The 18,491-nt window shown below is 39.8% G+C and overlaps 1 protein-coding gene across 1 annotated transcript in view; it reads left to right on the forward strand.

Moving 5' to 3' along the window:
- The first annotated feature begins 275 nt into the window (after positions 1-275).
- CDC27 (cell division cycle 27) overlaps positions 276-18,491 on the forward strand; it is a 54,639-nt gene continuing 36,423 nt past the window's right edge. The window contains 2 exon segments of the mRNA XM_079796881.1: positions 276-413; positions 16,452-16,527. Coding sequence (XP_079653007.1) covers positions 387-413; positions 16,452-16,527 — 103 coding nt within the window. The 5' untranslated portion in view covers positions 276-386.

Genomic DNA, 18,491 nt, shown 5'->3' on the forward strand with positions numbered 1-18,491 from the left:
ATTGCCGTTTGGGCGTGGCCCCAGCCTTGGGTGGCCGATTGGGCGTGGCGTGCGTGAGTAAAGGCGTGGCCGAGAAGAGGAACCTAGGCGCTGGGTCAGACTCGGTAGTTTCCGGTGGCCCTCGACAATTTCCGGCAACGGTCTCCTCCTCCGCCGATTCACCGCGGGTATTTCCGGCCTCTTTCGGGCTTTTTCGTCCGGCTCCCGCGCGGGCCTCTCCACTTCGGGTATTTCCGTGTCCCGCTCGGAGGTGCTCGGCAATCGCTCGGCCGCCCCCATCCCCCGGTAACGGTCGCTGGTGAGTTTAAATGAGCCGGGGCTGGCCGGGCCGGAGCCACTGCGGGGGGGGCCTGAGGCACTGCAGAAAGTGGGCCTGAGCCTCGAGGATGACGGTGCTGCAGGAACCCGTCCAGGTAATGATAACTCTTTTCTCTCAGGCTTGGCTCGCGGCCCCCGTCGGGAAGCCGCGTACGGCCACTCCGCGGCCTGGTGCGGCCTAGGCCGGGCTCTCCTCCCGCCTCCCCTTCCGCCGGGTCCTGCCTGTCTTCTCGTCAGTTCGGAGGCCTTGCCGGCACCCTAAGCCGCGTTACCTCTGGGCCCTGTGTTACTTCTCTCCCTAGTGGGAGCGGCGTTTGGCGATAATACATCCCTCCCTTCGCCTCCGAGCCCGTGTCCGGCTGCGAGCCCCTCCTGTCAGTGTAGGGGCCTGGCCCCGGCTCGGCGGAGAGGTTGGGGCGGAGGGGCGAAAGCTCGCTCCAGGTGCTCTGTTACCTGAGGGAGGATGGGGAAGCACATTCGATCGGAGCTTGTAAGAGCTTCCTAATGGTGGGGCAAGTTTGCGGGGGGTGAGGGTTGGTTTTATTTTGGTTTTATGTGAGCAGGTAGAGGGAGGGTCGGGTCGGTATTTTTTAATACTCATTTCTATTTTGGTAGCAGACGTACTGAGCCCACATTGCTTTTCTCGCCGTGAGTTTCCCACGGAACAATGATCTCAGGAGAGAACTCCAAGGCCCAGGGCTGAGGTGCAGACACCTAGACTAGGGGAGAGAGAGGGTGGAAACCGCAGATCTTGAGTTTTTTTTCCCGTGGCCTCTGATGGAGATCAGGAGTGTTTTAGTGTTGATACGGCATTCCGGAAATGGAAGGCACATAATGGTATTTCCATCATTTCACACTCCTTTACCACACCAAGGTATGCCTTGATGCACAGTTCTCCGAGGGCATGGAAGAAATCCTGTGGGATTTTAAGTGTGCGATGCAGTGCCCAAATCATTCCCCCCTCCCCTGCCATCTGAAGAAACCGAGTCATTTGTGCCTTGATGATGGACCGGTCTGGGAGACTTAAACCGACTATTTGATCTTGAGTTGATTAGAAGAGTTGATCTCTATCAACTGCTGTCTTTGAGTCATGGACTTTGTTTATTTTGAAGTTATAAAGCAAGCCGATTTTAGAAAATAATTCCTATTACCCTTAATAGGTTCTTGATAACTAAAGAGTGAATATTTTAATACATCACGACTTTCCTATTTCCTTGATTTTTCTTCAAAGGATAAAATATCCATTTCTCCTCGTTGGCTTCTCCAGCTCATTACCTGTAGGAGCTATTATTGTTTGAGTTAATATAATGTGGGATTTTATTTTAGGAAGTTTCTCTGTTTATAAGTTGTACCCGTGTTTCCAAAGTTTTTCTTTTGATGTTGTTGTTAATCCTCACTGGAGGATATTTTTTCCCATTGATTTTTAGAGAGAGTGGAAGGGAGAGGGAGAGACAGAGAGAGAGAGAGAAACATCCATGTGAGAGAGACAAATCAATGGGTTGTCTCCTGCAAGTGCCCTCTGGCTGGGATCGCGCCTGCAACTGAGGTATGTGCCCTTGACCAGAATTGAACCCATGCCCCTTCAGTCCCTGGGCTGAGGCTCTAACCACTGAGCAACTGGCTAGGGCTCTTTTTTCTTTTCCTAATCCTTACCCGAGTATATGTTTTTATTGATTTTTTTTTTTTTTTTTTTTAGAGAGGAAGGGAGAGAAACATCTATGTGAAAGAAAGAGTAACATTGGATGTGAAAGAGAAACATCAATTGGTTGCCTCCCATACATGCCCCCACTGGTGATCGAACTCGTATGTGCCCTGAGCAGGAATGGAACCCAAAATCTCTGGTGTATAGGATCAATGATCCAATCAACTGAGTCACCTGGCCAGGGCCTAAAGCTATTTCTTAACATCCAAATTCCTCTTACTAGTAAAAAGTCCCATTTAAGATTTTGTTTTTGAGGCCTCACATGAAATTAGAAGTTGCTGTCTGTACCTTAAATGGATAAGTAGAGCATTCAAGTTGTTTAATTTGTTTCATATTCTTGTAATTTTGTCTTAAGAATTGATGCATTTTGCCTCCTCTGGCCCCAAAAGCCTTCTAAAATGATAAACTAGTTGTATTGCTAGCTTATAACCACTGTTTAATAATTTCAACTTGTATAAAAGCATGGTGAATAAAAGAAATATGTAGCTTTTTAGTAGATGTACCTCTTGGTTTTCCTCTTTTCCCTTAAAGTATTTGTGGTAGTAATACTCTTAGGGGTTTATTATTGTTGTTCTTAATCCTCACATGAGGATATTTTTTCCATTGATTTTTTTTTTTAAGAGAGAGTAGAAGGGAGGGGAGAGAGAGAAGCATCGATGGGTTACCTCCTGCTCTCCACCCTCCAGTGCACAGGACAACCAATTGAACCACACTGGCCAGGACTTTTTTCTTTAAAGTTTTAATGTGGAATAGCCAGTTTGATAAACATGTGAACCTAAATATAGCTCCTCCTCCAAATTATTTCTGATAGAAAAGGATTACTTGTCCTTGGGGTTCCAAAAACCAACTTTCCCTCTCTCTACCTTTCAAGTTCTTCTAGGTGGGCTAATAATCAAATTAACATGAGACAGATTAACAAGAAAATGTCCAAAATTATTGTGGGTGTACATGGGGTGGTGCTGCAAGAATGGGACCCAAAGATGAATTGAACAATTGAGGTGTGTATGCCATTTTGGTCAAAGGTGAAGGGGGCAGGGGTCTGGGATTTCAAAGGGAAAGTAGGCAATTTACAGGTAAACAAGAAAGAGCAAACATGTGGGGAACAAATTTTTGCTGGGCCACCCAGAAACAATGGGACACAGAAGGAAGCTCAACAAACAGGCTTTGCTAGGTTTCTCACTTTCTGCCACATTTAGTTTATTTTGTGATGACAAGGTAAAGCTCCCTTCCTTTTTCTATCTGAATTCCTTTAAATAGGTAAGGGAGTCAAAGGTTCTGAGTCTTTTGTTTCTTAATAACCAGCTTAAAATCAATATCACAAAAAGGTATATTTGGTGGTAGCAAAATTTTGGTCCCCAAGTCGTTAAAAAAATCTCTCCTATTATGAGACAAATTTTGTCTTTTTTTAAAATATGTTTTTATTGATATTTTGTTTGTTTGTTTTGTTAATCCTCACCCAAGGATATTTTTCTATTGATTTTTTAGAGAGAGTGGAAGAGAGAGGGAAAGACAGAAACATCGATGTGAGAGAAACACATCGATGGGTTGCCTCCTGCTGGAGCCTGGGGCCTGGGCCGGGGAGGAGCCTGCAACCAAGGTACATGCCCTTGACCAGAATCAAACCCAGGACCCTTTGATCTGCAAGCTAACACTATCCACTGAGCCAAACCGGCTAGGGCTGTCATTTTTTAATATAACTGGGAAAGACACAAGCCTAAGTGACTTCAATTGGTGCTAATTTGGATGTTTATAAAATTCACCTGATGAAATTGATTTTAAAAAACAGACATTTTAATAGATTTATCAGTTCACAGAAATGTTGGATGAAGTTGTAAAAAAGCCTTGTAAAAATCGCCTTACTAAATAAGCAAGTTTAGTAAGTGGGTACTATATACCTAATATCGTTTTAGAGGTCATTATATAGTGAAGGAGTGCTTTTGGCTTGGGATAAGATGTACAGGGACAGCAACTAACATGGATTCAGAGTACTATATTTCAAATAACATTGAAGGTGGTGTATTCAGGAAAATGGTGTTAGATGACACCATTCCTCCCCCAAAGGCTTGATTGATGTCACTAACATGTGAACAATTTTGGTAAAATTATTCTATTCAGTGAGAATAGAAAAAAAAAGAAATTTCTAAATATATTTTGTGATTTTAAAAGTATATATTTGTATCTAAATTGATAAATCAATAGGCATTGGACTACTTGATCTTCATTCAAAAATTTTATATTTAGGTTAGATGAAACACATTTGTTATGGATTTCTCTTTTGGAAAGTAGATTACCTTATATTTAGGTATGTTGATGTAAGAAACATCTAAACCTGTAGAGAATTTTTATGAGTTTATTTGAGCCAAACTGACGATAATTGCCTGAAAGCAAAATCTCAACAGATTGAGAAAATGTTCCTGAGAATGGCAGTTTTACAGCTTATTTTATACTCTTAACATATCAAAGGAGGAGCTGTAACATGGGTTACATGGAATTCATTGGTGATAGATGAAGAGGGCAGGAGAAAGCAAAGCAGGGAAATATTTGAAATTGGGTGAAGTGGAAAACAGGCCCATACTTCTTTTACATTGGCGGGTATAGGGTAAACAGTGAACGTTTATAGCACATAGAGATGGTATTTGGAGAAAAAGATAAAAATAAGAGGGTTCAGTTGTTTCATGTTCTGGTGAGAGTTATAACCTGAGAAAAAGGGGATTACTCTGACATTCCTAGGGTATGTTATCTTAGCTGCAAAAAAACAATAGAAGGCTTAATTAAGATAAAGATTGAGTTTTGTCAAGGAAGCTACAAGCCTAGGATGTGACTACCCACCATGACTCAACTTTTAGTTAGGAATTATGTTCAGACCATCCTATGCAATTTCTTTTTTAAAAATATGGAATGCTTCATGAATTTGCGTGTCATCCTTGCCCAGGGGCCATGCTAATCTTCTCTGTATCATTCCAATTTTAGTATATGTGCTGTGGAAGCAAGCACCTATGCGTTTACTTTCTTTCTTTCTTTCTTTAAAATATATTTTATTGATTTTTTACAGAGAGGAAGGGAGAGGGGTAGAGAACTAGAAACATCGATGAGAGAGAAACATCGAACAGCTGCCTCCTGCACACCCCCTACCGGGGATGTGCCTGCAACCAAAGTACATGCCCTTGACCGGAATCAAACCTGGGACCTTTCAGTCCGCAGGCCTACGCTCTATCCACTGAGCCAAACCGGTTTCGGCTATGCGGTTACTTTCAATCTCTGAGTTTGAAAATGGTGTCATCTAACACCATTTTCCTGAATACACCACCATAAGGCCCTCCATGCAGGCCTCCCCTGAGCTCGTCAGGTTTAGTATGTGGTCCCTTTTTTAGTCCACAGATACAATATAGTATCCTGAAGACAGTGCTACATAGTACCTAGACTGAGAGATTAAGCTTTGGGGAATGGGGGAGGAGGAAGAAGTCATTGTAAATACATAATAATTTAATTCCTTTATGGACTAGTGTCCTGATACATCCCTTATGTTTATGATCTGTTAAGAGAGAATGAATTAGACAAATAGTCACAAATTAATAATTACAAACTGTCATAAGAAGGACATTAAAAATACTATGTTAGGAGAGACACCTAATAATAGCAGGGCCCTGACTCAAGCCCAGGTATCAAATTTGTAATTGGACCACCAAAAGAGGTAATGCAAAATGACAAAAAGTTAAGAAGCAGCCTCAATGAAAAATCAAATTGGAGAGAATGTTATGTACCTGCTATGTGCCAAGCACAGAAGAATATAAAAAAAGCTCTAAAACCTTCTTACAAAGTGTCAGAAAAGACCTTTTGGAGCAAATAACATTGAAGCTGAGATCTGAAGGCTGAGAAAGAAACAGTCATTTGAAGAGCATTAAGAGAAAACAGTATGTGCAGAGTCTCTAAGACATAGCAAACCTTGGCATTGGAAGAACTGAAAGAAGGCCGATGTGGCTGGAGTTGCATAGTAATGCCATTTTCATTGCAAGGATAATGGGAAATTATTGAAAGATTTTCAGCAGAGGGTTGATGTGATCTTATGTAGATGTTAAGATCTCTCTGGCTACTTTAAGACTGTAATGGGAGGAGGGAGGCAAAAGTAAAAACAGTCTAAGGATGAAGGTAACAGACTAAAATGGTAGCAGTCGAGTAAGAAAGAGGTAGATAAATTCAACAGATGTTTTGGAGTTAGAACCAACTATTGATTGGATGGGAGTGATAATGATGGCTGCCTGGATTTCATTTTGGTGGTGCCATTTATAAATGGAGAATCCTTTGTGGAAGAGGACAATTTAAAGGAGGACAATTAAGAATTCTGTCTTGTACAAATTGAGTTGGAGATTTGTGAAATCAGCCAATAGAAATGTGGAGATACAACCTCTAATCTTTTGAAGGGTCTAGTCTTGGTGGGAAGATAAAAATGCTTAGCAGGAACAATTGGATAATGTTGTAAGTCAGTATGTGTTTGGTTGCACAGATAATAATAAAGAAATTTAGCCCTTGCCGGTTTGGCTCAGTGGATGGAGCGACGGCCTGTGGACTGAAGGGTCCCGGGTTCGATTCCGGTCAAGGGCACGTGCCCGGGTTGCGATCCCCAGTGTGGGGCGTGCAGGAGGCAGCCGATCGATGGTTCTCTCCCATCATTGATGTTTCTGTCTCTCTCTCCCTCTCTCTTCCTCTCTGAAATTAATAAAAATATATTATTTTTTTAAAAAAGAAATTTAGAAAGAAATACTTGCAGACCAGAAAAACAGGAAGGTCTCTTGGAGGAGTAGAACTTAAAGCTTTAGAAAGATGGGAAGGGTTTGAATTGGTAGAGAAGAGAAAGAACATTCTTGGCATGAAATGGCATGAGCAAAAGCCCAAAGTTGAGAGTGATATTTAGGAACAAGAGAACAGTAGAATATTATAGCCTTGGCTAGAATGGAAATTGAGAGCAGCAAGAGATAAGTTTTACTAGCCAGGTTGAATCAGGTTATAGGGAACTTAAAATCTAGGTTGAGGAGTTTAGATTTAATGTATTGTAATAAATAGCCATTGAAGATTTTTGAACAGAAGTCATATATTAAAAGGCTAGTATGCAAATTGTCCCCTTGAGAGTTCGACCGCTCACTATGACGTGTGCTGACCACCAGGGGGCGGCCTGGAACAAAGGAAGGCCCCAGCTAGTAGCAGGTAGCCAGGGGAAGGAAGGCCCTGGCCAGCCGACAGAAGGCCCCAATCAACCCTGATCGCCAGCCAGGCCTAGGGACGCTACCCGTGCACAAATTTCGTGCACCGGACCTCTAGTTCTGTAATGAAAGCACTGCTTTGGGAAGATCAATCTGGTAAGTTTGGGAAGGAGTGATAAGACAAGAGTTAGGAAGACATATAGGCTAGTAGAAATATTCAGTTACATGGCAATATACACTCAATCTTGGCATTATTGATGTTTGAGCCAAACTAATTCTTTATTGTGGGGGACACTATCCTGTGTATTGTAGTGTTTTCCAGCATACCTGGCCTGCCTCTATTCAGTAGATGCTCCCTCCATTTGTGACAACCAAAAATGCCCCCACACATTGTTATATGTCCCTTGAGGGACAAAATTGCCCAGATTAAGATCCACTGATGTAGATCTAAACTAAGGTAGAATTGCAGAAATTAGATTGTAATGTACAATAGGAAAATTCACAGTGATTTTTATTATTATATCTTCTTATATTGTCTGAAGCTTTTATTATCTGTCTTGTATGATCTAGAAAAAGTCAGCTAATTTCTTTTTTGACAAGAACAAAATAAAACAATTTATGTAGTCACTTTTAAGTCTGAATTAGTTGTATAGCTTACAAAGATTTGTTTATTTTTTAAATAATAATTCATGTTTAAGAGGAGCAAGCAAGAAAGGAACTTTGCTGTTTAACTTTTATGCTATTGATTTATCTTTTAAATTAATGCAACCTAGGACTGACCTATTCAATTAATCAGGAGAATTTCCCTTTTAAATTTTTGGGGTGGGGGGTTTCTTTTGTGGCTTTATAACCTTTAGCAGCATTTTATCCATGTGGCTTTAATTTGAGGTAATATACTGATTGATATTCTTTTAGGGGCAGATCCACACCAGTTGGGCAGTAATAGATGAGTAACTAACTAGGAGGCTAATCTTAGGCCTGCTCCCAATTTGTATTGTCTTAGAGAATAGTCCATTCCTCAAAAGAGACACCATCACTCAGGAACTGAGAGGTGCTTGAACAGAGTGGTAATGGAAGCTGTATATGGGATTCTCTTAAGTGGCAGGTTTTACTACTGGAATATATGGGAGCTTAAGTTGGCTGTCTTCACTATCCCTTTCTGACCCTCTTAAGAATTGGTGATAAAGAAATATTGTTCTGAGCAAAGCTTGATTTTAAATCAGAAATGGATAGAACTCTTGAATATGGTACTTTATGTCTCTTTCATTTCTTTAATTTTAAAATGAAAACAAGTCAAAGTTCTAGAACTTTATGGCCATAGTCAAATTTTCCAGGTGATCAGTAGTACTAAGGTTACTGGTAAATCATTTGTGTCTTTTGTGTCACAAAATAATTGTGGCAAATAAGCTGGGAGATGTTATATAATAAAAAACATAAATTATATATTTGAATTTATTTATATTAAGAGATGGAAAGAAAACAGTTTTAAGTGTCTAATGTGTGCCAGTTAGTATACTAGGAACACTATGTATCATTTTATTTAACCCACACAAGTCCAAGAAATAGAACTCCATGTTTCAGATGAGGAAATGACTGAGAAAAGTTAAATAATTCCTCCAAAGTCACACTGCCAGAAGTACTGGCACACAACTTTAAACAAGTCTCCAACATAAAATCCTGGTCCTATTTTTTCTACTCACCATTTTCTTTCATTTACAACAAAATTTAATAAGTAAGTTCTTAAGAATTCCCCATCTACACTTATAAAAGGGAAACATGCAAATTAACCATCACTCTGCTATGCCCATCACCAATCAGGAGGGTATATGCAAATTAGAAGGAGAAAGATGGTGGCTGCCCAGCTGCTCCAGGCGCGGAGTGGCCGGGCGGGGCAGGAGGCCTGCTATGAGAGGGAGGGAGGGGGCGGGGGGGGGGGAGGCGAAGGGATCTACAGGAGCGGCACTCTGGCCACAGCGAAGATGAAAACTGCAGACTCTGGAGTCTGCAGCGAAGACAAAGATAGCAGACTCCGGCAAGAGTCTGCAGTGAAGACAAAGACGGCAGACTCTGGCCGGAGTCTGCAGTGAAGGAGCGAAGACAAAGATGGCAGACTCTGGCTGGAGTCTGCAGTAAAGACGAAGATGGCAGGCTCCGGCCTGAATCTTCAGCGAAGATGGCAGACTCCAGCCAGAGTCTGCATTGAAGACAAAGGCGGCAGACTCTGGCCGGAGCCTGCAGCATAGACGAATAAGGCAGACTCTGGCTGGAGCGAAGGCCTGGGTCCCAGGTACTGGAGGAAAACCGGTGCTGGAAGCCAAGGGAAGGAAGGCCTATTGCACAAATCTCTTCATGCAACAGGCCTCTAGTATTTAATAAAGGAGTAATTAGTAGTGATTATTTGCATTAGAAAATAATTCTTCTGTGTGCCACTAAGTTTCTTCTAATAGAGATTTCCAGAAAACCTTAACAATTGGATATACAAGAATACTAGAGTAACTTAAGGCTAAGACTAACATATAAGACACTAACAATGGGAAGACTGCCAGAAGTCAAAGATCATTTGTTTATTAATTCAGCATACATTTAGTTAAGTACCTGCTTTAAGAGTACATAGGAGCCCAACCAGTGTAGCTCAATGGTTGAGCATCAGACTATGAACCAGGCGGTCACAGCTCGATTCCCGGTCAGGGCACATGCCCAGGTTGCAGGCTCAATCCCCATTGTAGGGTGTGCAGGAGGCAGCCGATCAATGATTTTCTCTCATTGATTTTTCTAGCTCTCTCCTCCTCTCCCTTCCTCTCTAAAATTTAAAAAAAAAGTACATAATCGATAATCCTATCTAATAAAGAGGGAATATGCTAATTGACTGCCATGCCCTCATAAGATATTGGCACCCACAGCCACAAGATGGCAGCGCCCAGTCCCCTCAGCCCCGCGGGGGGGGGGGGGGGGGGCGGCAGATGCCGCACACCTCATCCAACCAGAGTCCCCCAGTCCCCTCAGCCCCGCAGGGGAAGGCAGTTGGGGGCAATCAGGCCAGCCGGGGAGGGCAGTTGGGGATGATCATGCCAGCAGGGGAGCAGTTAGGCGTCAATCAGGCCAGCAGGGGAGAAGTTAGGGGGCTATCAGGCTGGTAGGCAGAGTGGTTAGGGGCAATCAGGCAGGCAGGCGAGTGGTTAGGAGCCAGCAGTCCCTGATTGTGAGAGGTGTCCCAGATTTGGAGAGGGTGCAGGCTGGGCTGAGGGACACCCCCTCCCCTGTGCATGAATTTCGTGCACCGGGCCTCTAGTAGGATTATAATAGTGAGCAAAAACAGATGTCCCTACCTTTCTAGAGTTTATATTATAGTGAGGAAGATATTATGCAGTATTCCTAAATAAATGTAAATTACAACAGTAAGAAGTGTTACAGAGGAAAGGTACTTGGTGCTGTTAGAGAGTATAATATGGATGCCTAACTTCATCTGGGGATCCAAAAAAAAGCCTTCCCAGAGAAAGAAGTCCAAAGAATGACTAGAATTTTCATGGTTTGGTCTTTGGAGGAAAGGAGGAGCATGAAGGGTAAAGTGAATTGTGTGTTAAAGGACCTATGACAGGCTGAGGAGCTGAAAGAAGGTCATTGTACTAGCATGGAGAGCATAAGTAAACATGATACAAGATGATCTGTAGAGGGAAGCATATTCTATTCTGTACTGCCTAGATGGGTGGCTTTAGTTTTTATCGTTAAGGACAATTAGAAGCCACTGAAGGATTTTAGCAAAGGGGTAATATGATCAGATCAGATTTGTGGAAAGCTCAGAGGGAGAGAATGGATCATAGGGTGAAAAGAATTCAGAAGCCAAATAAAACACTATTAAAGTAATCCAGGGATCCCTGGCTAGTAGCTCAGTTGGTTGGAGTGTCATCTGGTACATCAAAAGGTTGTGGGTTCAATTTCTGGTCAGGGCACATATCCAAGTTGGGGGTTAGATCACCAGTGGGGGCATGTATGGGAGGCAACGGATTGATGTTTCTCTTTCACATTGCGCTCTCTCTCTCTCTCTCTCTCTCTCTCTCTCTCTCTCTCTCTCTCTCTTAAAAAAAAAGCCATACTGACCAGGCTTTAAACATGTTTTTATTGATTTTTAGAGAGAGAGAGGAAGGGGGAGGGATAGAGATAGAAACATTGATGAAAGAAAAACGTCATCAATCAGCTGCCTCCCCCCACGTCCCCCACGGGATCGAGCCTGCAACCCAGGCATGTGTACTGCCTGGGAATCGAATTGTGACCTCTTGGTTCCTGGGTCGATGCTCAACCACTGAGTCACACTGGCCAGGCTCCTTTTTTTGTTTGTTTGTTAATCCTCACCCAAGGATATTTTTTCTATTGATTTTTTTTTTTTAGAGAGAGAGTGGAAGGGAGCGGTTGGAGACAGAGAGAGAAACATCGATGTGAGGGAGGGACATTGATTGGTTGCCTCCCACACCCTCCCCAACCGGAATTCAACCTACAACCCTTCAATCTATGGGCCAACATTCCAACCACTGAACCAAAATGGCTAGGGACATAATTTCTTATTGTCAGTAGTGTTCTGAAAATCCAAAAGGTTAAGGCTTTGTACAGTCCATCTACAGAACTTGATTTTCTCAAGTTGGTTACGTTTTTACTGAAATCAGGATCGTATAGCAAACAAAGTTGATACTCCAATTAATGTTTACTGAATGGAAGAATGATGTGTTTCAGAAGTGGTAGGCATATCAAGTAAGATGATAAGGCAAATGATCTGAGTAATATGGAGGGAAGTATATGATATAATATAGGCTGCTATTAACCAGAAAAATCTGAATATCTTCCACATGTTTATAGATCACACCAAGATATTTTATTACCCCCAAACCTGACCTATTCCAATCCTTCTGTCAGACCAACTCATATCTCCTTACCAGATTCTTGCTTCCTTTGCTTTTCAATGTTTTGCTTAATTGTGTCAAGAAAAAACAGCCCTAACCAGTTTTCTCAGTGGTTAGAGCATCAGCCCACAGACTGAAGGGTCACAGGTTCCATTCTGCCAGGCTCAATCCCCACCCTGGTCAGGGTGTGTGTGGGAGGCAACCAATCGATGTGTCTCTTTCACATCAATGTTTCTCACTCTGCCTCTCCTGTCCCTTCCACTCTCTCTAAAAATCAATGGAAAAATATCCTCAGGTGAGGATTAACAAAAATAAAAAATAAAAAGAAGAAACAACTAGAGGTTATTTTGTATTTTATATTGTCAATATTAATATTCCATTTTATTCACATTATTACAAGTTAATTATAGTAGGAATGTCTTAACTTGTGTTTTACATCCAGATTGGGTTTCTAAAAATTTGTAGGTCAGCCGAAACCGGTTTGGCTCAGTGGATGGAGCATCGGCCTGCGGACTCAGGGGTCCCAGGTTCGATTCCGGTCAAGGGCATGTACCTTGGTTGCGGGCACATCCCCAGTAGGGGGTGTGCAAGAGGCAGCTGATCGATGTTTCTCTCTCATCGATGTTTCTAACTCTCTATCCCTCTCTCTTCCTCTCTGTAAAAAAATCAATAAAATATATTAAAAAAAATAAATAAATAAAATAAAAATAAAAATAAAAATTTGTAGGTCAGTAAATGAAAATGGATTCAGGGTTCCAAAATACTCATTCAACAAACATTTATTGAACATTCATTATGTTTAAGGGCAGTTATCTAAGATAACTAGAGAGATAACTTGTTAACCAGGGAATCTATATATATAAAAGCCTAAGTGACTGAACGACCGGTCGCTATAACGTGCACTGACACTAGAGGACAGATGCTCAACGCACAGGATCGGGCTCCCTCCTGTCTGGATCGGACCTGTGGGGATCTGGCCAAAACCAGCTATCCAACACTCCCCAAGAGGTCCTGAATTGCGAGAGGGCACAGGCCAGGCCAAGGGACCCCACTCGTGCAGGAATATACCGGGCCTCTAGTTCTATAGAAAAATCGAATCTGGCTTTTGTCTTCAAGAAATTGCAACCTAGTTAACCAAATAATATAACTAAATCTAATAAACAACCTATTTTTTTTAAAAAGCGTAAACAAACTGTCTAGAACCCCGTAGGGAGTAATCAGCATTGCATTGGATAGATCAGTGAGGGCTTTGCAAAAGGCAGAGGAATGTGTAAACTGAATTTTGAAGAAAGGATAACTAAGATTTCAGGAGATAGAAGTTAAAGGATAGCCCAAACAGAGGCAACAGTGTTAGCAAAAACTGAAATATTAAAATACATTGGATGTTTAGGGAGCTATAGAGGCATTTTGTTCTAGACCATAGGCAGCTTTGGTGAGATATGAAAACACCTGAAAAATGAAGGTTAAAGTCAGATGGGATTTGAATAGTTTACTAAGGAGTTTGTGCTTTATTCTGTAGATATTTATTTTGTAAATTTTGTGGAGCTATCTAAGAGAAAGCATTAGAAAGTTTTGATCAAAGAGGAAGACATGATGATCATAATGAGGATGGCAGCAGCTAAAACTTATTGAGTTATTATTAGGTATGTGCTCAGAACTATTATGTACTTTACTGAAGTCTTACGTTTTGAACGAATAAACTAAGACGTATGAGACATGAAATTACTTGCCCAAGACATAGAACTAATAAGTTGTGGAAAGTGGATTTGAACCAAACCTCTCACTATAGTCTTCTATTTAGCAGTGGTAATATTCACGTTTGAGGAAGATAATTCAAGACAGGATGGATTGCATAACAGCTTGCAGGCAGGAAAACCACTTAGGAAACTAAGCGTTTAAAGGAAAGAAGATTTTGTTATGGACTGGGACTAGAAAAGAGGGAATAGCCCTGACCGGTTTGGCTCAGTGGGTAGAGCATCGGCCTGCGGACTGAAGGGTCCCAAGTTCGATCCCAGTCAAGGGCATGTACCTTGGTTGAGGGCACATCCTCAGTAGGGGGTGTGCAGGAGGCAGCTGATCAATGTTTCTCTCTCATCACTGTTTCTAACTCTCTATCCCTCTCCCTTCCTCTCTGTAAAAAAAAAATCAATAAAATATATTTAAAAAAAGAAAAGAAAAGAGGGAATAGACTCTAGATATGTTTCTATAGGTACAATTCTGTAAATGATGGTGACTCACTAATCAGCACATTAAAACCTTTTAAGTCCATAATGTACCCAAATTGAATTATCAGTACATTCATTATTTCATGTGTACCGTGCAAGGTCACAGGTGTGACCTTGAGCAGTTTGATTTTCAAATAAGGAATACCTCTCCCAGTCTTAGCAGCAGCAATGATCCTCAAGATGCTATTAGTACAGTAATCTATATGTGCAAAGAGAAAGCATCTTTCTAAGTCAGTAACTTATCTTTTCCCCTTTCAAGTACAGTAGTTCTCTCCTACCCATGGTCTACCATGGCCCAAAAACATTAAATAGAAAATTCCAGAAATAAACAATTCATAAATTATTTTAACTGCACACTATTCTGAGTAGCATGATGAAACCTCCCACATTCCTGCTCCATCCTGCCTTGGATGTGAACCATCCCTTTATATTTTATTCACTCTGTATACACTACCTGCTCAATAGTCACTTCTTAGCTTTCTCATCATCAGATTGACTGTTAAGGTATTGCAGTGCTTATGTTCAAGTAACCCTTATTTTACTTAATAAGGCCCCAAAGTGCAAGGCAATTTGGATAAGCCAAAAAGAAACTAAGTGCTTCCTTTAAATGAAAAGGTGAGTACAGTACAATAAGTAAGATACTTTGAGAGAGAAACCACTTTCACATAATTTTTAATTCAGTTTAGTGTTACAATTGTTCTATTTTATTATTAGTTATTGTTGTTAGTCTCTGACTATGTCTTAATTTATAAATTAAGCTTTTATCATAGATAGATAGATGATAGATAGATAGATAATAGATAGATAGATAGATAGGTAGGTAGTTAGGTAGATAGACACAATATATATATTGTAGGTTTTGGTACCATTTGCTGTTTCAAGCATATGCTGGGAGGTCTTAGAACTTATTTTCCATGGATAAGGGGGAACTTAATCTAACTTTAATTCCACAAATAGTTATTGAGCACCTATTATATACCAGACTCTAATACTGTCTCCCATCAGCTAGATCAGTGATTCTTAATGAACCATGATATCAGTGAACCCCTAACACTGTATACAGATTTTCTGTATATACATACGTGCATGTGCTTTTTTTCTGAAGAGACCTATTGCTTTCATAAGTTTTCAAAAGAGTATGCTATAAAAGGAGGGAGAACTACTTATCTAGAAATGGAGAAGAATGGTTCTGAACCCTGAATGCTTACCCGTAAAAAGGTTTAAAAATAAGGCTATCTAAACTCAATCCCAACTTCCAGGGGTTGTGATTCAGTGGATTTGAGGTAGAGCACCATCAAGCAAGGGTTGATAGCCACTGATCTACTACTATATAGGAATAACATTAAAATGTACTTCATGAGAACAGAAACTATTCGTTAATTATCGTACTCCCAGACTCTAGAAAGTGCTTGGCACATAGTGGGCACTCAGTAAATATTTACTGAATGAGTGAGTACTAGAGCCTTCCAGTTCAGAAAAATTTAAAAAAAGACACCCCACCCCCACCCAAGTGCTTTATCATTCATGGTAAGTCGTGATGGAATCAGTAAAAACATTTCCTTGAGTGGCTGAGAACAGGGTAGCATTAAAGGTATTCAATGGGGAAGTTTTTGTTGGAAGATAGCATATATTTGAACATCTCCCTTATGTGTATCATGAAAAATTGTTGGAAACCACTGCTTTAAGTTTAGAGCAATATAGTTTAGTGTGGTAGGCAGACCTGCAATTGAATAACTGTAATATAATATGAGTGCTCATACTAGAAGAGGTATACTTACCAAAAAAAATGGCTAGAGATCAGCCAGGAAAGCTTTATGAAGTAGATGTTATTTAAGCTGGATCTTTAGGAATGAGCAAGCCCACATTCCCTAGTGCAGGAAAAGGAAGTACAAAGACACAGAGGCCTAAAAGTCCATGGAAAGTCCAGTAAGTGAATTCAGGTATGTTTGGAGCCATCTGTGAAGAGCTTTATCTAACACACTTTGGAGTTTGCACTACGGACATTGAAGTTTTATCACTTAAATTAGGGATGTTGATTTGGGGATTATATGCAAGGCTCTGAGCTAGGAGTTTTCTTGAAACTCTGTGTTTATATATTTATGTTCTTTTCTTCCTCTTGCAGGCTGCTATATGGCAAGCACTAAACCATTATGCTTACCGAGATGCAGTTTTCCTTGCAGAACGACTATATGCAGAAGGTTTGTACTATATTTATTTCTGTAAAATCATTAATAAATAAAATATATGAACACCGTCCCTTTTTATGACTGTTATAAAATTCTGAGTATTGCTTTTTCTTTTTCTTTACAATTGATACTAGTTCATAAAAACTTTTCCCTGTATCTGTGTAGCTCATGTATATGTTACTTTTAATAACTATAGAGTTGCTTCAGATTTTACACTATGGTTTATTTAATCTTTTCCAATCTTTAAGTATATTTTTCCCCAGAGACTATATTCTGTGGCCAAGAGTATGGATTAGAGTCTATGGCTTCAGTGAAAACCCTAATTCTGTCACTTAAATTTGCAGTTGTATACCTAGGGCAAGTTACTTAATTTCTGAGTATTACAGATTTCTCAGCTATAAACTAAAGATAATTGCCTCATAAAATTGAAGAATTAAATAAAATAATGTATTTAAAGCACTTGGCACAGCCTTATTGCATGGTAATAAATGTTCAATAAACATCTAGTAATGTATATTTTGTTTCTGTCATTATTGTAATTCTCTTTCTAAGATGTTAATATAATTATGTATAGTTTTTTTTTTTCTTTTAAGTCATTTCCTTGGATTATATACTCTGAAATGGAATTTACAAGTCAAATAGTTAATTCTACAACAAATTACTTTCTGCCCAGTTGATAATGCAGCAGAGAGGTGTCACCAATCTGGGGTGTCATCAATACATGTAATATAAGACTTGCTTCATAGGCCTATCAGTATTAAATTTGACCATTGTAATGTATTTTTGCTTAAGAATTATGACATATTTTGTCTTGCATTTTTATAACTGAGAGATTAATGGGTATTTTCTCAAGTGTTTGTTTTAAATTTATTCCTATTTTGTGAGCTATATCTTTATTTATTACATATTTGCCCCAAGTTGTTGCTTTATAATCTTAATTCTGTTAATTTACATTACTCTGATATTTAAAAATTTTATGTACTTGAAACTCATCAGCTTCCTTCTATTGCTACAGCAGCTGGAAAATTGTCATCTTTCTATAACTACAATAAATATATAGCTCTTGGTAGTTTAAAAAATTTAAAGAATTTATCATGTTATTATTACTTAATTTATTCAATATTATTTATGTGTTTTTTTGCAATATAATCCTTTTTAATTTTTATTTTTCAATTACTGTTTATATTCAGTATTATTTTTGTATTAGTTTAAGGTGTACATCATAGTGGTTAGTTAATCCTATACCTTACAAAGTGTTCTAGTACTCACCTGGCATTCATAGTTATTGTAATATTTTTTACTATACTCCCTATACTATACTTTACATTCCCATGACTATTTTGTAACTACCAATTTGTACATCTTAATCCCTTAATCCCTTAACATTTTTCATCCATTCCCTAAACCCCTCATCTCTGGCAACCACCAGTCTATTCTCTGTATATTTGAGTCCATTTTGTTTGTTCATTTATTTTGTTCTTTAGCTTCCACATATAAGTAAAATCATATGGTATTTGTCTGACTTATATCACTTAACATAATATATTCTAGGTCCATACATGCTGTCGCAAATGGCAGGATTCTTTTTTTTACGGCAGAGTAATGTTCCATTGTATACATGTACCACTCATCTGTGATGGGCACTTGGATTGCTTTGATATCTTGGCTGTTATAAATAACCCTGCAATAAACACAGGGGCGCATAAATTCTTTCATATTAGTGTTTTGGGTTTCTTCAGATATATACCCAGCAGTGAAATTGCTGGGTCATAAGGCAGTTTCATTTTTAATTTTTTGAGGAACTGTTTTCCATAGTGATTGCACCAATATGCATTCCCATCTACAGAGGGTTCCCTTTTCTCCACATCCTTGCCAATACTTGCTTGTTGATTTATTGATGATAGCCATTCTGACAGGTGTGAGGTGATATCTCATCCTGATTTTAATTTGCATTTCTCTTATGATTGGGGAACTAA

This window comes from Cnephaeus nilssonii, assembly GCF_951640355.1.
Source record: "Cnephaeus nilssonii genome assembly, chromosome: 19".
Lineage (NCBI taxonomy): Eukaryota > Metazoa > Chordata > Mammalia > Chiroptera > Vespertilionidae > Cnephaeus > Cnephaeus nilssonii.